We start from the raw sequence: 23382 nt of genomic DNA on the forward strand, positions 1-23382 counted from the left end.
AAATAGCATAGTTATTAAGCACAATTAGTTAGAAAACCCGTCTAATGATATGGCTTCCATCTAATTTCATTCTTAATAACAAGACTTCGGTCAAACAAAAATGATAATCTCTCAAGTTGAACAAATCGTTTATGAACGTGAACAAGCTGATGAAGAAATGGAACCTCGGCAAAATTAAACAGTCACAAAGAAATCTGGTGTCAACTTGTCGTGGATTTTGTTTGTAAACAACCACAAGGATGCTTCCTCCATTACTTGCTTACGTTAACTGGTAGGTACACACCCTCTGCTGCCAACCAAACATTATCACGGTGCTTATCGCGCATGCCGCACACCTGCAGCAAATAAACGAAATTCAACTGATTGCATAGCAATATGAAACAAAGGACTTAAAAGAACTGAATCTGTGAGATTTCTTAACAACCATAATGTTTAAGTTGCTTATCAACTGAAAAGAAGATGGTCCTTTGCGACTCCAATGGAAACTGGATCGACGTATCATTGGTACAGGAGAAGCTTCCATTAAAGTTCAATATGAATCTTTAGGCACTCATGATGAGATTTATGGGCGCTATCTATCAGTAGAAAGTATAATAATACTTTCAAGAAATACTCTATATATATATGTTCGAACAACTCTTGGTATATTCTTTTGTACAGAGAACTAGAAACCATACAAAGTTTTTGTTGACTTCAGCATATTTATCTGATGAATGAAAACTTGCAGCGGATCATTTTATTACCTCTTGCTGTCCACCTGCTATCCTGTTGAACTTCTTCTCATGACTGTGTAAGTAACCACTGGTATCAACATGTAGAAGCCTTACGCGCTGGTTTGTCTTCCAAGTTTTTCCACTGCCCTCAATCTCAAGACTACATGATGAATCCAAGAATGAACTGAATTAGCACAACTGAGTTAGATGATGGCTGTAATTTCAAAACAGCATGGAGATCTCACCGCCAAAAGTCACCAGTATCTGATTGGTCGTCCCCCCAAAGCAGCTTACCTAGAGGCAATGCCATTCAGATATATACTTAAGTAGACAGAAAAAGCAAACATGTGAATAGACAATAAATAAATCAACTATGATCTTGACAACTGGGCCATCCGATGGAATGGAAAACTCAACCTATATTCTCTAGGTAAATATTAGCATGTAATATGTAAAGTAGAACCTCACTAACCTCAAGGTTACCAGATAATGGAGAAGCATACAGGTGGCTATGGAGCCATCTGCGAGTTACCATATGTTGTAGTCGGATGATAGCTCCATTTTCAGTGACATCACCCTGTCTGGCTGATGAATCTGGCTGGGGCCTTACAATCTGTAAATGATTGTCTAATGTAAAATGAAGGTAAACACAACTGCCTAAAATTAAAATGTCAATAAAGAAAAGAACCTAGAAGCCTCTTTCTTAGCCCGCTTAGCTGATGATCACAATCATGTTAGCCCCAACTATGTGGGATAACTACATGTACTCTTTTACTCCATTGAAAATCATGCAATGTATATCACTAATAATATTCAGATTTATTAAATCACTTTTAATTATGTCAACTTTAAATTTTTATTTGGTCTCCCTTTCTGTTTTGCCTTCTACTCTAATTGATTAAACTTGTTTGATTATAATCAATTTTGTTGATCAACATTCATTGTGTTCATACAATCTTAATGTATCTCCTCTCATTTTACTTTGTATTTGAGCAACCTTTAGTTGCTCCCATAGTACTGTATTATGATTTTGCCCTTGTAGTAATTCACACATTTCACTTAGCATTCTCATTTGTTTTTTAGATGTGTTAATACTTGTTGAATAATAAATCTAAAATTCAGAATCCCTATGTTTCTCAATTCCCTTAGCTGATGTGCTTATACATAAAAACTTTGAAAGTCATTTAGCTAATTGGTTTTATGGAAAGATGGAAATGATTATAGATACAACAAACAACAATGTGCTTCTCACTAACTGATATAATAAATAAGTGTAAGTGCAAGGAATAAATAAAACGATAAACTGGAAAATAGTAGAACAAGAAACAAAATCATGGAGCCTGATAAATTTGTAGTTTATCAAAAAAAAAAGTATATACATATGTGATATGCCATACAGTATAGCGTGAGGAGGAAAACTTAAATTGTTACAGGTCCAGTGCAAATGAAGTACTATAACCCAGAATTTAAAAATTGTTCATAAACGGATTCAAATGGCTTGAAAGACTAATCAATGCAAATTCCACTTTTTCTCAAGCATTACTTTATCAATTAACAAAGTTCAATTGCTCAAACTTTCAAAGAGACATCACTTATTTTGCAGGTTTTCAGAAGAAAACTTTCATCGGCAATAAAGTTGTAAGCTTCATGAGACGACTTGAATTTTACAACAATTCAATAATGTAGCAAGCAAGGCCAATTAATTGAGATTTAGGTGTAACTCTTGAACATTGTATTTTCCATATAATAGAGTTTAGCATGGTATGCATTTAATGCTTGTCACTGTCCTTGTCAGGCGGACCTACACTCAGATAACAGTCGTTTGACATCTGCAAAGTGCCCACCTGTTATCTGCAGTAATGATGTTGTCATGGGGATTCAAGCTTAAGGATGTCTAAACAGGCCTCATCCATCCAAGATTTTCTATAGTAACCTCCCCAGCAACAGCTGCTCTGAGCTCAGATACTGACTTTGAGCATACCCACCAGGTCTATTTCTGGTACTCTCCTTCGCACATTAATCAACTAGATATAACTCACTCTCCCAGGGGAAGAATCATATCAGATCACCAAGTCCACATCAATCCTATAAGTTGTCATTCTTTTGATATAATCTTCCTGTTTGCCTTATTCTTCCACCCAAATACTTTCCATGAAGCCTTTATCCTTTCAAATTCATTTTGAATTGGTCATTAGGTATTCAGATCTTGCTTTGCAGAGCGGTAGTTTGGAAAGGAGATGCATATGAAAGAAAGATATAATGTAGACCCTCAATAAAAAACAAGCGACCCGGGCAAAAATTTCAATTTTATGGAAGAAAAACCCAAAGCACAGCAACAAAATAAGACAGCGAACGTTTCAAATAATTCCAGTAAACGCGCACCCAATAACTATTGGAATCGCCAACATCGGGAGATCCAGTGACCGATTGCTGCCCGCTCCCGGATCCATAAGGTAAGTCGTGCGAGTGCAGCCGGTGCTTCGTTCTCTCGTGCATCAATTTGAGAACAGAACCGTATGTGATCTGCCCAAATAAATATCGAATGGAGTGAAGCAATAAAGCATAAAACCGGGAATCAAGAAAATCATTGCAAATATATCAATCCGGGATCGGTAAGCAAGTACCTCAACGGCATCGCTGGCGCCGGCAGAGACGGTGCGGAAAGGGCCCTCGTGGAGACTGAGGAAAAGGAGGAGGACGAGGAGGAGGATGGAGAGACGCATTGCGAATTGGTCCTGGTCGCGCGATGGCGGAGGAGCGGAGATGGAAGACGAGGATTCGTGCGGAATCTCGGCCGCTTCGACTTGAGCTGTCAAAGGCCGTGCCTGGTCGAGGTAATCGAGCCGGGCAAGTTCGACACCGGCCTAGGACGAACACTGGCTCGGTACCGTGCAGCTCGGGCTGTGCCCGGTTCAGCTTTGATGAAATATTTATAGTTAAAATTGAAATAATAAAATAAAAATATTATTAAATTAAGTTGTTTTTTTTCCTCTGTCGATCAAAGGGGCAGAGAAAAAATAGAATGCGGCAATCCGATAGACATGTGGCAACGCTCTCTTCTTCTTCCTCGTTCAGGTCATCGTCAGGTTGCGATTAAAGCCCTACCGATTCCAGACTCCGGAACCCTCCTCCACAGTTGCTGTCGATTTGGATCCATGGCTTCTGCCGCGGCTCGATTCTTCTCCGCAAACCGCGCCCTCCACAGCGCCTCTCGGGCGATAAGGGTGAGTCCGCCGACTGCAGCGTTCTGCCATGCCTCTTCCAAAATCTCGGTTGGATTGCCCATCCCAGTGCGTCGAGATCTCAATTTCTCTTTCAAATTACGCAAATACGTCGGCGTTGTGTCGAAACCAGTAAGGACTCCCGGCGCAGCTTATGCCACTGCTGCAACGGAGGAGAGCATCTATGATTTCACCGTAAAGGTGAGACCTTTATGTATTCTTCAAGCATTTATTATGAATTCGCCCTAATTAAGGTTACTTAAAGACAAGCTTATTTTGGGTGCGAAATGAGAAGTATAATAGTTGGTTCCTTCAAGGATCTTGAATGCGTTCTACTCAATCTGTTCAGAATTCAAACGTAGGATCTCTTACGCCGCGCTTTGTTCTTGTTCTCAAAATCTATCAATGTTTTATAAGTGAAATTTTGTATGAGATAGATTCGGGAGATATTGGTTGATCACAGAATCACTTTGTCGATTAAGTAGAGAAGTTGCAGGCGACAATTGTCAGATTGTTTAATCAGTATTCATAGTTTATAAATTTGATAGATCTATAGCTTATACCTTCTTATTTCTTAAATGAAATCTCAAGGTTGTTCTGCTTTATGCTAGTCTTGTCAAAGATGTTAGGCATGATATATTGAATCTTGGCTCCCCAATTCCTGTTTTCTTAAAGGTTAAAAACTAATGCAGGATATCGATGGAAAGGATGTTTCTCTGAGTAAATTCAAAGGGAAAGTTTTGTTGATTGTTAATGTTGCTTCACAATGGTAATGCTCTAAAAATCCTAAATTAAATTCTCACTTGGTACTACTTGTAGCAAAAAATTTATTATGTGAATAGGTTAATGATGAAACTTTGCTTTTGATTTCTAGTGGCTTGACATCATCGAATTACACAGAGCTCTCTCATATTTATGACAAGTACAAAACACAAGGTATGTTATATTTGCAACAGGATGAAGATTTTTTATTTTTTTGCTTTTTCACACCTAAGCGTGTATTGATGTAGCACACTTGATCTGCTTCTAGTGACACAAGTCACTTGGATAGTTAAATCTTGGAACTTTATGAGGGTGTTTAGGGATCTTGTGGGTGAGGTATTTGGCTAAATACAGTGCATCAGTTTTTGAATGAATCTTCTTTTGGAATGATAATGCTGGGGGAGCATTTAAAGATGTATGGAGATTTGGAATGATGTTTCTTCAGCAATGATATTTATATAATTGTTTGCAAAATCAACTGCAGGTTTTGAGATTCTAGCCTTCCCTTGCAATCAATTTGGAGGCCAAGAGCCTGGATCAAACTCAGAGATTAAAGAATTTGCTTGTACAAGGTTCAAAGCAGAATATCCTATTTTCGATAAGGTTATGCATACTGGATCTTCAATAATCATTTTCTTTCTGGCATTTAAAATGCACATTCACTTGTTCAAGTAAGTAGAAATTACTTCTCTGAGTATTTTATATGGTGTCAGGTTTATGTTAATGGACCAAATACTGCACCGGTGTATCAGTTTCTCAAATCCAGTGCCGGAGGATTTCTGGGTGGTCTTATAAAGTGGAACTTTGAAAAGTTCTTGGTTGATAAGAATGGAAAAGTGGTGGAAAGACATATGCCAACAACTTCCCCCTTCCAGATTGAGGTGTGTGAAGCAAACGAACATGCTTATATGATTATGTTAATTTGTCTTAATCATGCTAACTTTCTGCTTAGTGCATCATTAAGGTGCCATATTAATACTTTGATAGTTGATAAAACTATATAGATCCTCGCGTGCCTAAGAATTAGCGGCTATTCTACATTAATGTTTCTAAGATACTTTTATAGTTTCAACATAGATCTGTTTTGAGTTACAGATTCTTGATTATATGACTGATGTGTGTTCATAAGTGGAGTTCCCTGACAAGATTAAGAGAGGTTGGTGCAAATCTCAGGAAAATTAATCATACCAACTAATGTATATTCTAGTGAATAAATCTTGCTCGCCAAAGAATTGGGACTCAGGATGTTGCATCCTCGCCAAATAAAAGGATTGTTCATTGCTTGATATATATGTTTCTTGCATCTGGTTAGAGCCCTTAGATTGCTTCTCATACAGCTCCACTTTTTGCAGAAGGATATCCAGCAACTCCTTGCTGCATAGGTAACTCTATCCATGCAACTGTGAATCGAGCACCATAACATGTTCTATCGAGATTTTGGCCGCCTGTGGTGTTTCTGGGGTCACAGAGTCCCCTGAATCTGATAAAGCTTCGTTATAGCTACATGCGTGTATTTCCTTGGTAAACGTCACAAGTATCTTGTGCCTCTGCCTTCATATCAATTCCCTTTTCAAATGAACTGGAAGACATAATTTACAAGCTTCTTTAGAATAAATTAAGGAGTAATTTGTATATACGATAATGTTTCTTTTGCGTTTAAGGAAACTAGTGCCTCTGATACTAGCGACTGAACGTATTAGTGAGTTAATGCATTTTTACTGGCAGAAAGGATGTTTTTATAGTTTCTGCTCGAAGTACACAAGTTCTTAAATTTTAAAATGAGTTTGATGTTTTGAAGAATGCCTTCAACTGATGATGGCTTGTTTTCTGGTAATGCTCAGAGTGTGTTCCAGCAGGAGATTTGATTAAAATGAGATTTATGGCTTATTAGTATATAAGTTTTGTTTGTTGTATTCCTTTATATAATTTTAAATTTATCGATGCTGGCTTTGACAGTAGGGTGAACATTGGTCAGGTAGTGATGTTTTTTCAACTAAATGTATATCAGTCGTAAAAAAAATTGACTGTCCAAAATGGAAAGCGGCCTTCATCTGAACGTCGAACGATACATATATGTACAAATTAATTGTGCAGGTGAATAAAAACTCCCACAATAAGAGAATATACCATTGTAGCCCTTGTACTGGATGATGATTGTTACTTACGATTGTATTCTGTTCACCAATTAAGATGAAGGAAGCTTGGCTGCATTTAAACCTCATTTTAAGTTGATCGCAGCAGCCATTTTTTGCAACTTGTGAGATATCTCTGAGAAGGATGGCCTCGATGTTGGATCCAATGACCAACAACTCTCCATCAAGGACTTCCATTCTGGATCACACCAAGTCGGAATTTTAGGTCTTATAGTGTTGTTCACGATGCCCCCTGTAAGAAATCCAAACAAGAACTTCCACGAATTAACCTTCACTAGACAATTGATTTGCACTTGCAAACAAAAAAGCAATGATATCACAAAATTACAAATGAAAATGGTTAGATGAATCAAATAGTAAAAGCCTCACCGATGATGGAAGCACACTGCATATCGGCATAAGGATCTTCCCCTGTAAGCAGCTCCCACATTACGATGCCAAATGAATAAACATCGATCTACATGCACGAGAAACAGATGTATTGGAAAACATCGAAATGATAATATTGTGAATTTGAAGAACAGTATTACCTTCTCAGAAACCTTGTTGCTTTTTCCACTTAGAAGCTCTGGTGCCATCCATGGCAAAGTTCCCCGAAGACCACCAGATACCAAAGTATGCTGCTTTACTTTTGATAAACCAAGATCCCCAATCTGAAAGGAGTTGAATGACTTGTAAGTTAACAATAGTAAACATCAAAGTGGAACTTGACGATGTCGTTTTAGAAATTCTAGTGTTTCATGAGTGAACTTAGCTATCGTTCAGGCTGCAACTAACAATTCTAATTAAGAATTCTGTAAAGAAATATAAACTGTACCTTACAAATAGGACGATGTGGATCTCGCATGTTAACCAGTAAGTTTTCGCACTTGAGATCGAAATGAACTATGTCCTTTGCGTGCAAATACACCATTCCAAATGCAACATCCATGGCTATAATTAGTCTTTTCCGACGGTCAATTGTTCTGTTTAACAGAAAAGTCTACAATCACAAACTTGTTCCAGTAGATGTATCTACGATTGAAGAATCAAATTTTACTAAATTTTGAAATTTACTTGAATTAACAGTAGCTAACTACACCTGTCTTTCTTTTGTAGAAATTTTTTAAGTGACCCGTTGACCATAAATTCTGTTACAGTTGCTAAACTACACTCCAGACCGTCACGTACAACACCGTAGAAGGAAACAACATTTGGATGATGCAAACCACTCAACATTAGAGCTTCTTTCCAGAAATCTGCAATCTGCAGAACATTTAAGGAAGCAAACAACCATATAACCAACAAAAATAATATAGATAGGAAATGCAGGATAATGCAAACAACTTATGCGCTTTGGTAAGACTTCAAAAAAAAACTTTTATGGATAAAAAATATTCTGGACATCATAAGGCATTAAGTGAAAGAAAAATATAGCAAGATATATTCCTTTTTGTATCTAACACAAGATGGATAGAGTTTATCTTTCACTCCAACACTAGATAATCAGTCATAGAAAGAGGGAGACAAAATGAGAATTGAAGCCATAGTAAAGATAAAGCATTTAGCCGCAATGACAAGAAATCACATTAGTAATAAGCCTAACATATCAAAAGACAAGTAAAAATTAAAAGTTAATGACCTTCGACAATATTCATTAGGACACTATATTACACATCTTTGAAAGCGTTGGTTGTGTTTGACCCACCTAATATTATCCAGCCATCCTTATCAATAACTCTCTATGCAACAGTTTCAAACAGGATGTTCACCTAGGCAATCCTCTATCCCTTATTTCTTTCTTGTTACGATTGTTGCCATCACCCAACTACTTAAGAAACTATCACCAAGCAGATATTGTCTGCGTGGTCACTGATTATATCCCAAAGATGAGCTATAGATTCTACAGTAAACAAGTAGATTCACCATTAGTGGATGCTGAATTTTCTTCAATAGGTCATCAATCTTAGTGCAAACAGCAATCAAAGACATGGCTAGAGATACCACAATGAGTACCAGAAGGAAAGGAATTTTAGCCACTTCTCTCCCCACCACAATCATGTGCATCATGATCCCAAGAAGCAAGTACAGACACATCACTGTTCATAAAAGTCAGCAGCAGGCAATACAATCACACAAAGTACACGAAATAAGATCGTGAATAGACTGAATAGTTTCTGACATCAACTGGGACTGAACTTCTTCAAGAGGAGGATGCAAGTAAGACAAGGACATTGGCATGAAGAAATCATTGTTTTTACAATGTAAATGATCAGAAAGGAATTGCTGAGACTGATCTAGTTCTTTTTATTCCCTTTGAGAGTAGTAAATAATCACAAATTGATATAGATCACGTTGTAGCAATGCAGAGACCTCAGACAAAAGAATGAATGAAGACAGGGAAGTAAGTGGGAGGGTTAAGCGGAATGCAGCAGGGTTTCAGATTAAGATGATCAATTATCAAATTGAGGGGAAAAGGTTCCTACCTAATTCAATACAGTCCCCTCTCTATATAGACAAGAGGACAGGTATTGGTAGTTTTTTTTTATTACTCTTAGCATTACATTCAATATGCATAAAAGCTATTGGTGGGGACTTCCAAACCTCAGAAAAACTCATTGCAGTAAGATATATAAAATCAGCAAACTGAAGATGATAATTTTATGTAAACAAGTTCATAAACTACCAGACGCTCTCTCTCAGCTGGCCTCCCTGTGAAGCAGCTAGCTTTTATTCTCTTTATAGCAACATCTGAACCTTTCCATTTTCCATGATAGACAGAACCAAATGTGCCTGAACCCAGCTCCCTAATGTCTTCCAGATCATCATTTCTTATTGTCTAAAGAAAGCAAAAAAAGGCATGTTCAGAAATTGAAGAGATACTCAAGCATAAACATTCAAACTAAAAGAGACCTGTAACCCTTTAGCCAAAGCTTCAGCTTCTGCTGTTGTGGGTTCTATTTTCGCAAGTTTCTCATGTTCACTAGTTCCTTCAGCATCAGCCTGAATTTCAGCACTGCTGTTCTGAAAAATAGGCAAAACAATAATGTTACTAAACCTTTACCAAGAAAAATGGCAAATACTGCATATGCATTCAATTGGTGACCACAAAGAACCTCAAATTGCGTAGTAGGCCCTTCTGCTTCAGTTATCATGAGCTCAGTTTTGCCAAATTTCTCCTTTTGATCTTTTTCAGCAGAGCCAACCTGAACATCAGCATGGACATGCTGCAAAAGGAGGCAGACAACAGTAAGAGTACCATCCAACCTTCAAAAACATATAGAAAATGATCAAACCAAACTCGCCTCGGGTCCACATTTATGTGATGGCTCTTTCTTGCCAGGAATAGGAGACACATCTACTCCAGAACTTAAGTGAGCCTTGGCTATACCATCAGTATCTTTCAGTACTGCTTTCTTCTCAAAAGCAATCCACTCAGGTAAGAAAGTAGAGTTATCTTCAAACACAACCTCATGTCCACGGACACCATTTTCGTCAATATTAACAGGTTTGTTTCCCTCGGCCTCAGAAAGCTGCAAGCCATTTGTAGCAGATCCATGCTTATACCAACTTCAGGAGAAATACTTGCACTAATTTCAGGAGAAAGAATAATAGGTTTGTCCAATAAACCATGCTTTCTTTGCTGCATATCTGCAATCATATTTGTCTCTGATGCAAAATTAACTGCAAAAGTTGGGTCTGAAACCATTTGGACCTCAGTAGCATGAGAAACAGACACCACGGCTACTGTTTCAGAAGAAACCTTGACATGCATCTGACCAGGAGAGCAAGGAACATAACTTGAACGTGGTTGACAAGGGATATCTGGATTCTGTCGAATTCCATGGAGATATCGAAAATCGGAGGTGACATGCTCTTGAAAGTCAACAACCCTCTGCTGCATAGAACTGTTCTGGCTTAACAGGGCATTTGGAATTTGGTCCTCCACTGGAACGTATTGCAACGTATTACTCACCTCATGCATGGATGCCAGAAAATTTGTGTCAGTTCCACCATTTCGCATCATGAAGGTGGAGGGTTCATAAAATGTTCCAGGATGAGTAGTAGCCTGCCTGCTTCTCCACAGGTATTGATTAGGATGAAAAATAGTTGGGGATTGATACACACTCTCTGCACCATGTGGAGAACATTGATTGGGATATTGAGCTTCAGCAGCTTCAAACCTCATTGCTTGTGCACCATTACAATCTCCAACTGTTTGTTGAGGAAGAAATATGTCATTCCCAAATTTGGCACCGTGTTGAAGGTATTGTGTATCATCATGGCGAATGCAATTAGAATGTAATAAATGCCCACCATTAGCATTACCACGTACAAATTGGCAATTCACCACAGCTCCATCAACAATGTAGTGCTCATTCGCTCTAACAGTTTGATAATATGGAGACTGATGATTATGTACGGCCCAATCCCGTTCATGCTCGGCACCTAAAGGATTATGCTGTTCTTTTTGTATGTTGGCATAGGCACCATGCTGTATCTTCATATCTTGGTTTACCATGGACAGATCCCTGCCACTGAAACACTCAGCACTTGAGTTTTGAAAAATTCCCACACATTCGTCGGCCATGTTTGGATGATCCAAGTGTGGCAGCCCATGTTTCAAGTAAGTGCCAGAGATAGCACTGTGACTCCTACGAAAAGCCATGAGATGATGATCACAGATGTTGTTGCCCTCTGTCATAGTGTTAGAATGTTCCAAATTAGTAGGAAAACCAGAAATTTCCTGAACAGCGGTTCCTGTAGGAATCCACGCCAAATTCTCCACACATGGCGAAGACAGACGGTCATGGTGATGCAGTTGGTATCCTGGTGCCTGTCTAACATAGTCATCCATAAACCTAAAACCAAATTCTCCGGCCTCATGTTGACATATCGCTGATGATGGCGAGGATGGAAATTCAATTGCGTCATTGGATGCATGCCGGCCGGGGGAGAAGAAAGCAGATCTACAGGAAGCATCCACTTCATCATACATTTGTGAATGAGAATGGTGAGGGATAGTCAATCGATGCAAATTCTGCAGATTGAAGTTTGCCCCCAGGTAATTCTCGGATGTATTAGGAGGGGAAAGGGACGCATCTGCAAGACAGTTAAGGGCATCAATGTATCTCCGCTCATTTTCCCGTTCATCGGCATTGAAATGTGCAGTAGCAAGGGCCAGATCATGATCTAGAGCTGGCGAGAAGAGGAATATCCTCAGCCACGCGACCCCATTACCGACGGCGCTGAGCTTCTCGTACTCCTCCATCATGTTCACCACGTCTTCATCGTTCACTACGGACACCAAGGCATCGAGCTCCTCGTCGGGCTGCTGGTACTTGATCATGGATGTCCCATCGAAAAGCTCTCGCGCCCGCGTCAAGAGGTTCTTGTAGGAGAAGCGGCGGGGGAAGGTCACGATCCGAGTTTCGCCGCCCACGTACCGGAGCCGCCCGTCCAGCGGCCGAGGCAGGATGGTACCGCCGAAGCTACAGAGCAGCTTAACGCGAGAGGAATCACCGGCGGCTGCGGGACCCAATTCCATCTCCGGCGACGAATTAACTGGCACCGGGTTCAGGATGAAGAGCAATCGTAGGGCATCCTCCGCCACAATCCCCACAACTCCAAGAAACCCTCCAAAAAAAAACAGGGATTTCCCACTGATTTGAATGGCGTACAAAAAAATGCCAACTTCTCTCAATGTTAAAGCGTATCGTGAGCAGGGGAATGAAAATAAAAACAAAAATAAACTAATCGATAAAAAATGATTGATCCTTCCAAAAACGCACTGGATCAAACACAACAAGCACAGTGGAATTCGAATATAAAAAGGAATCGACTCATCTGTTCTTGCTCGTATCGAAAGGGGAAAATCAATAATTGAGAGATTTTTTTAATAGATCGATCTCCGGTATGAAAACTTCCCTCGCTCGATCTTTTCGATCCAAAATCAAATCTTTCCTCGGGAAGCTCGAGGAAAAATGGAACATGAACCGAAAAAAAAAAACAGAGAAAGGTGGAACCACCGCCGCACCCGGTCTCTGTCGACCACGTCGAACTCGATCACGGGAAAAGGGAGGGGACGTGAGGCGAGGGGCGGCGGCGGATGCGGTGAGCCGAGAAATGGGAGGGGGAGGCTGGCGATCGACCTCAAGTTGAACCTCGAGAGGCGCACCGCTCCCGCATTATCGCCGTCAAATGAAACGCGTTACGCGAGCGGCGAAAGGAGGTTGTCGCATTCGGATGACGTCATAGTCCACGTGTCTAACACATGACGTTAAATACGTTATCTTGAATTCGTGATCTTAAAGTCGGTTTCATGCAGTTACTCAACATTAAAAAATATATATATATTTGGAAATTATTCATGTATTTCAAAGAGTTTACTTTTTATATAATTTTTTCCCCCAAAAAAAAACGTTTTCAAAAAATACTACTGTTTTTTTGTAAGAGAGATTTGATCAAACAATAAAATGTTAAAAAAACAAGCACGCCTGGTGGGACTCGAACCCACAATCGCTTGATTAGAAGTCAAACGCCTTATCCATTAGGCCACAGGCGCATTTATTAATTAAATTATTTATTAATTTTTTATGTGGCTACAAATTACCAAATTTTTTTTTTCGAATCGTCAAAATATTACCCAATACAATAAAAAATAAAATGTTAAAAGCTAAAGCACGCCTGGTGGGACTCGAACCCACAATCGCTTGATTAGAAGTCAAACGCCTTATCCATTAGGCCACAGGCGCGTTTATTTAACAATTTATTAATAGTAAAATTTTAGGTAGACAAAAATTAAGAACATTTTTTTTTCAAATCGTGAAAATATTACCAACTACGATATAAAAAAATAAAAAAATAACTTTAAATAAAGAATACTAATTTTTTTTTAAAATCTTCAAAAAAAATTAAGTATAATTTTCTAAATTTAAGACTGAATATTATGAATTACATCCTATGACCAATATTTTAATTTAATATATTTTGTACGTTTGATGGTTCGATATCCGAGTATTCACAACCATAGAGAAATATATACTCCCATCTTTGTCGATTCAATGAAACTGATCGAAGTTTGAAGAATTCAGTGTCTACTAACGAAGGCATGACATATTTGTCAACGATTATACCACAAGCGACCTCTATAGGTGCATTCAATAGTTCATATTACCAGTATTTTGACAGCCATAATAACTCATCAGACTATTCTAACGAGACTGCAGTGGACATGAACACAGCTTGCAAAGACTTTCTAAAATTTGATACTATATAGGTCCTCATCAGTGAGACAAGTTTATTATAGACTTCAACCCTCGTGGCGATCCATAGCATCAAAGTGTTTCTCAATGCCAGAGAGAGCTTTGCTGTCTCCCAGCTCTCAGTATCGCTTGGTAAGAACATCGCCTGAATTCAATTCTACCGTAACTCTGCGGCGGAGTTACCAACACTCGCCTGTAACTCTGCTGCAGAGTTAGCATCATCCCCCAAGAAACGCACGACGATGCAAGTTATATTGTCAGCGCTTCCTCTTTGATAAGCTTCCTGCATCAGTTTCCTCGCTGCTTGTTCTGGCTCCACTATGGATTGGACCATGGCAACAGCATCCTAAGTAATTTACACAGAGGAGTTAAATTGCAGGAGTTAGGCTTATGCTTCAGTCGTACAGACACTATTGACTTCAAAGAGTACCTCGTTTGTGACAACATCCCAAAGTCCATCACTTGCAAGTATAAGGAATTCGAGGGAGCCATCAACTGCCTCCTCCTGGATGGTTGAACCGGTTTAGGAGTAAAAAATCTGCGATCTGAGTACGCGACATACAAAAGATAAGTTTGCCACTTGAATGCCATACCTGTATTTCTGGATCTGCAACAACAAACTGCTTCAAGAGTCTGTCACCAAATGATCGCGAAACTGCAAGAATGCCACCAACACGCCATGTCCCTGCAGTTGAACGCTTGTTAGAGTGGAACATTAGAGAACATAGACTTAATTGCTTTTTCTTTCAAGTATGATGGATACCAGCCCACATCACAAAGCCACCAGCTTCTTCAATCCGTCGTCTTTCATCTGTTTGATCAGGCTTATGGTCTCTTGAGACAGCTATAGCTGTGATAATTTACAATATCAATATCTAAAGAAGCTGCCAACAAAGAAGATAGCTTTGTATTCCTTGGTAACATCTTTTTACCTATCTCAACACATTCAAGCAATAAAAAATTCTGTCACTTATTCAAGATGACTTATTACTGAGTACCTGATACCATCTTTTGAAGGAAGAATTTAGTTTATGAAATAGAGCTTCTCTAGATAAATGAACCTTGAGAAGAATCGATAACAAACTAACAACATAATAACGAAACTCCAAAGTTGTCTCAACATGCAAAACTTAAAATGTAGCTATCATTGAGATCTTGAACATAAACATGGAACACCTGTTCTCAAGGTTTTTTTATATTTAAGGTATCTTTAAAAAATCCTTATACATCTATTTTCGATATTTATTCCAAATAATTAAAAGCAGTATCATGTGTTCAGATTAAAAAAAAATAACTTAATGAACAAATTTCCATTAATCCAACATGCAATATCATATATACTGCAGTGCATTTCCAATTCCTGTTTCTTATTAACTAGATAAAGTCTCTAACCAGGAAAATCATTTTACAATCTCAAAAACTTAAAGAGGGTTCTTATAATATGGACTTTATGAAAGAGAGATATACCTTTCCCTCCCCTACATATAACAACCCTAGAGTCCCCAACATTAGCAACCATCAAGCGATCGCCAACAAGGACAGCAGTAGATGCAGTTGAGCCAGCATCACGATTCTGACTATTTTCAGATGATTTAAGAAATTCAGAGTCTGTCCGTGTGTATGTAGCGGCTACAAAATAACAAAGTCAATACCAACAACAGATAACATAGCACATGAAATTATTGTGATATCACATCGTTGAAAAAAAGAACCAAACCTATAGCTGCTTTGGTGTCAGTGAAAAAATTTGGGTGTTGAATCAAATTGCTGAAAAGATTTTGTTTTACATACTCTGCTGCTCGAGCACCACCATGACCTGACAAGTATAAAATTGCTCATCGGAGACCCACAATGAAGAAAAAAATAGTTAATGCACTGACCAATGAGAATAATTTAGTTGTACACCATTATGGATGTAAATATAAACTAGCCATTCTTTTGGTATCATTTTAAAGTTAAATCACCAAGGCAATTTCTATGCAGGAGTTTGTACCATCAAAGACCCCAAAGAGACCAACAATTTCTCCATTGACAACATCCGTTCTTGCCTCAAAAAAATCTTCCATTGAGGGCCTCTTCCCTAGAAAACTTGCATAACCATAACTGAACTTGGCATTCTGGCTGCAGTGATAGAAACAAACATAATGGTGATGAGTTTCAAAACTCCATTGCATGCATGCCAAATTGATAATGCTTTTATCCATAATATTATGGAAGTAAGAAACTAAACTCTTCAATCAACCAGATTCCACATAAGTTGCAACTAAAAAAAAGAAAATTTCAAACTGCAAATTATTTAAATTTGAACAAAGTTTATCTATCATTTGAACAAAGATGTATAACAAGGGAAGAAAATATTGAGCATATATTATTGATAGTTAGCTAATAAATGTGTTATTGTGTTGCTTCCTCATAGCTTAGCTTTGATAATCCAGAACAGAACACAATGTCACAAATGCCTTGCTTAGTTCTCTTACTATATTGCTCGCTATTCTCTTAATCTGGGCTTATTTAGTACAATGCAATTTCTCTATCAATTAATCATACAGTTTACTTCTCCATATAGTGGAGTAATTTTAGTGCCGTTCTGTCCAAAATTAACAAGGCCAGTTATTGAAATTAAATAGTTTGTTAACTGATACGCATTAATCAGGTTATGTTCTGATAGATTAAGTTTGTAGTTTTGTGAGTTATATCTTTAGCAATTACAAGGCCACAAAAATAGCCTTATGCATTCCAAGTATACTATATCAAAGTTCTCATGTAATTGATCAGACAATAAGAGTAGAGCGGATTAAAAAATTCTTCAGACTTTTGTGGTTTAACAAATCAACTCTCACTTTTAACAAATTCATCATACTTTTAATCTAATACCAAATTAATCACAGTCCATTCATCAAAGTGTTATATTCGCATGATATGTCATCTTAGCACCTCATTAAAGATCATATATTTCAAATATTAACATTTTCATGAATTAAAAAAAATGAATTATGACAAATTTTGTTTTTTTTTATTTTTATATTCATCAAACTTGTGTTGATTGTTGAATCAACATATGGCTTGATGTGACACTCGTGTAAAAAGTACCAATCATTGTGTTACTTTGGAATGTGCTAAATTTGTTATTAAGTTAAAACTTTATTATCTCTTATTAAAAATGTAAGTATGTAATAGATTTTGTTAATATCTCAAAGCCATGATAGATTTAGTAATTAGCCAACAATAACACCTCAAATAACAACCCACACCTTCACATATTTCTCACGAACATGCAATACAGATCCTTAATCAAAGGTGACAAGTAGCACAGAGAATCTAAAAAATCTAACCCCCGAAAAAAAAAAGAAAATTGCTTGACCAAAAGCCAACCCAATACCAAAGAAGGATTGAAAAAATATATTTTTTCGAGTAAAAAAAATGATCATTACCTAATTCCCCCGCCACTAACCGGTGCGGGTGCTACACCTGTTTGAGCCCCGCTGACGGAATCCGAAAACACCATCTTGCTACGGCAGAAAGGGAACAGTGTCACCAAAGAAAGAAGTAACAGAGAAGGTCTAACTACCCAGGGAAGAAGCCATCTCCCGCATATGACTGCAATCCGCGCTGAGGACCCGACCCTAATCACCACCTGCAACACAAGGCTCGATTTCCTTTCAGCCATTCCAAAAATCGTTATAGAACCCATCAGAAACATCCAAAAACAAACAAAACGTGAAACAAAAGAGAGGGAAAAAATGAACGACGAACCAACCCTAGAAAACTTGGAGGCGGAGGCGGAGGCGGAGGCGGAGGAGGCGACGCTGGTTTGATCTCTCTGTTGTGCGGTTGTGAAGAAGACGAGAGACTTGCGTGTTGGGAAAATCTTATATCCACTCTACCGCAAAACTGTACCCGTTTCTCCAAGGAGCTCTGCATTGACTGGGACGTACTGTACGGTCCAATGGAACAAGAGGTAAGCCTTGTGGTACTATTCGAATCGTACGCAAAGCTTCTTCTGTATAATTTGATGGTGCTCCTGGAAACTCTTGCGTGGCGAGTAGTTGAGGGAGGAGAAGGGCGTGACGACCTGGTCAAATTTCAACATCATTCGTGTTGGTTTATAAGATACCCGCTCTTTGATTGGTTTAATTAGTAGGACAGTTCTTTAAGGAGGAGTAAATGTTAGGGTAATTTGTAAAAGAGTTTTATTAAAATTAATTTTGGAAAATTTTCCCTCACTCCCAATTACAAATTGCTTTTAAAACAGAATAGCATACACTGGCGAATCAAATTATTAAAATTATTATTCAAGTTTAATTTAATTTCATTTAAGTTTAATTTAAACTTAATTCGTTTAGATATAATTTAAATTATATATTTATTTATTTTAAATTTATTTATTTAATATATTGATAAAAATTATTATTGAACACGTATATATTTAAATTTAATTATTTAATTTAATAAATTATTTAATTAATTTTATATATATTAAATGAATATAAATAAATTTTTATTAAATCGAATATTAAATTTATTTATAAATACTTAATTCATTTATAACCATACAAGTGCATCAAAATTGAGGAAAATTTCAGTCTTTCCTTTTCCATCTGTGTCAAAGAAAACAGGAAAAAAAAAGGAAAATATATGTTTATTGACATTTTCTTAGGAGCAAACTACTACACCAACCATTTTCTCCGTGATGACTTTTTCAGACGAAGTCATTATCGACCCAACCCATTAGACACGATGCGTCCAGGGTCTCCAACAACGACACCAAAAAGATCAAAAAGTAACCTCTACAGTTGGGCAGACCGGAAGTATCAAGACTCTTTCTTAAGCTTTCTTGTCTGAGCCAATCTAACTTATCGGTCTTTTTTGACAAAAAATTATGAACTCTTACATAAACCATATGATCAGTTTCTAATTGAATAGGGCAGAATGCTAACTTGTTCACTTCTGTTTGAGGGCGATCTTGCCGCCTAAACTCAAAGCAATTCTTTGTGCCTTGCTCCTCAAATTGCCATCAGCCTGCTTCTCAACACTTATGTTGACCAAGGCATCCTCCCCGAAGACGCTCTTTGCATACAGGTTAGCTGCGAGAAATCCACAGTTCCCGTCCAGTGCAGAGCTGGAAAAAAATAGAGGAAAAGGGAAGAGATGAAAGAAGACGATGATAACTATTAGAGGATTATGAAAAGCATGAACTGATTGACTGATTGAGTGAAATTTAACATGGCTGAGAAACTTTACAGTGGGGTGAGGCACTTACTCAACCATGTGTCTAGAAAATAACTGTCTGTTATTTCAGAACATAGCCTCTAAGGGCAGGAGGCTGAAACTTTTGGAAAATTAGAGGAATCAAGCATTTTATTAAAAAAAACACCCCTACAGAATAAATTTTATAGTTTTGTACCATCAATAACTTTTGTCAATACCCAAGATGAAGTGCCAGATATGCTTTATAGTTGTGATGATCTTTTAAACCAATAGTTGCATGTATATTTTATACTTGATTCTGATAAGTCAAACAAGTAGACATGCTTCAGCAACCATTAATACAGAACTGAGTTTATAGAGGCAAAGAAATACCTTATTTTCCCATTCGAATTATATCCACATGTTTCTAAATTGCACATCAGCACAAGTGGCAGGAGATGTAGTCCATGATGTCGATGTGGATGTCATTAAGGACAACAACATTTCTCTCAAGCACATTCCCCAGCAGCTCCACACGGTCGGTCCCATGATCATCTGTGAGACGGTAAATCGAGAAGCTACAGTTGGTCACGATGAAGAAGGATATTGTCTCGACTTCGCCGAGATTCGAACCCTTACCCTCTTCTACAACTCTGCTCTGTCGTAACCAACTCAGCTATGCTCCGGGGGCTCATGGTTGCCAACTCCAAACACAGATTCTTAAGTGTTTCCTTTGTTCGATTAATGACTGTGACATCAAGTACAATGTCATAATGATAAACTGTGACATATGCCTCAGCGTACACAGGATCACTGAATCCAGTTAGTTGAAGAATTCTGTTCAATTTATTAGCATCATCTCCATCCTTAATAAATTCTCCAGTTGCTCGTTTTAAATCATCTTGAACCTCATCCTCCAACTCAAGCTGGCCCATACCCTGCGAATTTTAACACATATAAATAAAAAACCTCCGTGATTGTATTGGTTATGAAAATATATTCAATGGATAACTAAATCAAAGTTGCAATAATAACTTCTTCTCAGAGCATGACCTAATCCAAACTTGAGTTTTATGAAGTCCAGCCAATAATTGAAGTGGTAATTGAAAGGGCCTTTTGTTACAGTAAATGAGAAAAGAAGCAAACTTCATGTTATAAAAAACACATGCAAGAAATGTGTGGTCAGGTTACAAAATATTCAGTATGTGACAGCACACGTGGATGCATAATAACAGGGGCAACCCTGCTTTCTTTTCTGAATTATCACAGTGGGGCACGCTACCTTTTTTTTGCCCCTCTCCTCTTTTGTTTCATCCCAGTTAAACAGAGTTAGATAATTTTTAAACAACTATCTAATTTCTAGTAGGAGGTTGAAATCATCTTGAACCATACCAAAAATTGTATATAATTTGCATCCATGGTGTCTATAAAGTAATTGGTTCTAAATATTAAATATGCAGTCACTGAAAATCATCTAAATATTTAGTTTGGTCCACAGTAAAAGTATATTTCATTATTATCCCATGGAGTACCTAGCATATCAAAAGCTATCTTTTTTTGCATTTAGTAAAGCTAGTTTTTTTTTCAGAAAATCCAATTCTAGTGTGTAAGAATAAAGAAAAAGAAAGGATATTCTTTTGATATGACTCAAAAGAAGGGAGCCTAATTGTGCTTTTGAAAATAGAGGCATATTATTTTGTAGCCAAAACCAAATATAATTAAAATTATACTTTTAAGAACTTAAACACCACAAATCATCATCAATTCTTCATCCCAACTTTTTTAGGTCAGCTATAGAGCAATATGAATTTTATTCCTCCATTAACCTCTGGTAAGATTCATTAGGAATAACAAAAATAATTAAATTACTTTTATTACATTAGTTATGTTTTCTTTAGTTTCCATTTATCCCTTAGAGCTTCCACTCTAGGATTTTTCCTCTTCCTCTATCCCTACCCTATAGCATAGGCACAACATTTGAATAAATAGAGAACCTGCTCTTCTTTTGTAAAGAAATCAATGTTATTGCATTCCAACTCCTTCAATGCCTCCCAAGAAAACCCCCAAATTGGATTCAAAATTGATGGATTAGACTTTACAGTGAATATAGCAATGCTACTTTACAATCTATTGGTTCCCTCTAAACCCGTCATATTATCTCAACTCAGTCTCTCATCTTATCATCTTGTGGAGTACACACTCAATTTCTCTCCATACTTTGTGCATCCATCTTAATATTTCCATTTCTACTACTCTACATTATGATTATTAATTCACATCTTGATTTGACACTTATGTAACTACTATAAAAAAATCCCCAACCATTTGGGGTCAGTTATTTGCATTTTATCTCTGGTCCCTTCAGCAATATTACCAAAAAGGACATCTGATTCAATTATAATAGTGCAATCTAAGCTTAAGAGGTCCATGGAACCCAAAAAAAAAAAAAAAATACAAATTAGTCTTTTATAGAAAGCGACTAGGTGGCCACATGGAACACATTTAAAACCATATTATATACTTATGCAGAGTTCAATCCAGCAAGTAAAAAGAGGTCCTGAGCATTGATATGTTAAATCTTTGCAGCTGGTAAAAGTAACTAATGCCAACAACAAGTGGGTAGATTATTCATTGGGTTTTAGGGGCTTGCAGAGGAACTAAAAGTGCACATCAAAATTTCAAGCCAAAATAATGCAGTGATAAGATGTAAGATGAGTAGTATATAGGTGCACATTCTCTAAACTTAGCTTGACCAAAATTTATATATTTAGCACTTCACCAAGAATATTTTATTTCATCATAAATAGAGCCCCTGAAGTTCAATAACAATAATAATGATGATGTTTAAATGTAAACGAATTGTCAAACTGAAACACAGGAATACATTGAATCCATTTAAACTGAATCGAATCAGTTTGGTATGGTTTTCTGTTTCGATTTTAAAATATACTCTAAAGTATACCATGCCATAGATATTACAACATCTGAACCTAGCTAATGTTCTTCATTAAACCCTATCCATGCAAGGTTTGCATGTCAAATCAACTTAGAAAATCTTACAATAGTTAAGCATTTTATGTAGGTCTAGAAGAAAAAAATCCTTTCAGAGAAAACACAAGGACAATCTAATATGCAAAGTCTTGAACTCAAATTGGATTCTTTAAGGTCAATTTTTTCTGTGTTACTGTTATTAAATTCTTCTTAGATGCTAAATTCAAGAGGACCAATAGCAATTACATATGAAAATTTTCACAGTCGAAGTCCGGAAATCGCACATGGTTCCTTCCACGTGAGGACTTCTCAACTCCAAAGAAAATATCAATGCCAGGCATTGTGTACCTCCGCCGATTCGCACTCCGCTTCGCCTCGCCCCCACCGCCCAGCCCCCGCGCGCCCTCCTCCGCCCCGCGGTCGCGGACTCCGCCGTCGACACGCACGACTCGGTGTCCGACTCCTATTTGCCGCTGCCGCCACTGCAGGATCAGCAGACCGATCGGATCGAAGCGAACGATCCCGCGCCGGCGAGGAGGCACTGCGGACGTCGTCGAGCGCGCAACATCGTGCGCAGGCGACCCGCCGGAGGTGGCGCGCCACCAGGAAGTTGGCACCGTGGACGAGGGCATCGCAGGGCCAGCAGAGGTGCGCTGCGTCCGCCTCACAGTGCATTGCGAGCGCACCGCCGCAGAGCTCGCACGCCCGTCGCCGCCGCGCCGCCTTCATCGATCGAACTCCTATGGTCGGGCTCCAAGAAAAATACTGGACTTTATTTATTGTTGTTTTGATTGAAAAATGTGTGTTTATGCTTCAGACACAATATAGTTTCTTTTCTTTCTTTTTTCCATCTTGATTTTGATTTTGTTGTCTAAAAACCATTCAAAAATGTATTAACTCATGAATACAACATTGTTCTGATAAAATTTTAAAGACAAAATAGCGCATGTTTTTTAAACCATCATTTTAATTAAAAATGACTCATTTCAATTAAAAATGACTCATTCCATTTCAATGAACACGCGATGATAAATCATGCTTACTATATATATCCTCGGACATGATTTAGTTGATTGCCTGACAGACTTACTGAAGTAGATAAGGATCGAAT

At 37.8% G+C, this 23382-nt stretch overlaps 3 protein-coding genes, 2 non-coding genes and 2 pseudogenes across 5 annotated transcripts; 1 reads left to right on the top strand and 6 right to left on the bottom strand.

The window, feature by feature from the left end:
* Positions 1-58: 58 nt before the first annotated feature.
* LOC141846313 (stromal cell-derived factor 2-like protein) lies at positions 59-3436 on the bottom strand (annotated as a pseudogene).
* A 295-nt stretch (positions 3437-3731) lies between these two features.
* On the top strand, positions 3732-6505 carry LOC141829072 (putative phospholipid hydroperoxide glutathione peroxidase). The gene is made up of 6 exons (XM_074716500.1): positions 3732-4135; positions 4627-4703; positions 4809-4870; positions 5181-5299; positions 5410-5577; positions 6049-6505. The coding sequence occupies exons 1-6, from the start codon at positions 3755-3757 to the stop codon at positions 6076-6078; spliced, it is 837 nt and encodes a 278-aa protein (XP_074572601.1). The 5' UTR covers positions 3732-3754; the 3' UTR covers positions 6079-6505.
* Positions 6506-6667: 162 nt separating this feature from the next.
* On the bottom strand, positions 6668-12470 carry LOC141845263 (RAF-like serine/threonine-protein kinase 24). Its single transcript, XM_074733329.1, is given in 10 exon segments — positions 6668-7081; positions 7219-7306; positions 7380-7502; positions 7667-7814; positions 7931-8094; positions 9515-9667; positions 9742-9852; positions 9945-10055; positions 10134-10384; positions 10387-12470. Coding segments are annotated over 10 exon segments (3306 nt in total). The 5' UTR covers positions 12377-12470; the 3' UTR covers positions 6668-6914.
* Positions 12471-13320: 850 nt separating this feature from the next.
* Positions 13321-13393, bottom strand: TRNAR-UCU (transfer RNA arginine (anticodon UCU)). Its single transcript has one exon. It is a non-coding gene; the product is annotated as a tRNA-Arg (tRNA).
* A 117-nt stretch (positions 13394-13510) lies between these two features.
* TRNAR-UCU (transfer RNA arginine (anticodon UCU)) lies at positions 13511-13583 on the bottom strand. The gene has a single exon. It is a non-coding gene; the product is annotated as a tRNA-Arg (tRNA).
* Positions 13584-13947: 364 nt separating this feature from the next.
* Positions 13948-17784, bottom strand: LOC141832412 (putative protein phosphatase 2C 45). The gene is made up of 8 exons (XM_074719920.1): positions 17525-17784; positions 16087-16214; positions 15811-15909; positions 15561-15722; positions 14857-14943; positions 14687-14778; positions 14524-14598; positions 13948-14439 (listed from the first exon to the last, which is right to left on the bottom strand). The coding sequence occupies exons 1-8, from the start codon at positions 17782-17784 to the stop codon at positions 14251-14253; spliced, it is 1092 nt and encodes a 363-aa protein (XP_074576021.1). The 3' UTR covers positions 13948-14250.
* Positions 17785-19034: 1250 nt separating this feature from the next.
* LOC141821379 (coatomer subunit beta-1-like) lies at positions 19035-20215 on the bottom strand (annotated as a pseudogene).
* Between the last annotated feature and the right edge of the window lie 3167 nt (positions 20216-23382).

The sequence above is a fragment of the Curcuma longa genome, chromosome 1 (genome assembly GCF_044706935.1).
Source record: "Curcuma longa cultivar G26 ecotype Majalengka, Jawa Barat chromosome 1, ITB_CL_G26_1.1, whole genome shotgun sequence".
Taxonomy (NCBI): domain Eukaryota; kingdom Viridiplantae; phylum Streptophyta; class Magnoliopsida; order Zingiberales; family Zingiberaceae; genus Curcuma; species Curcuma longa.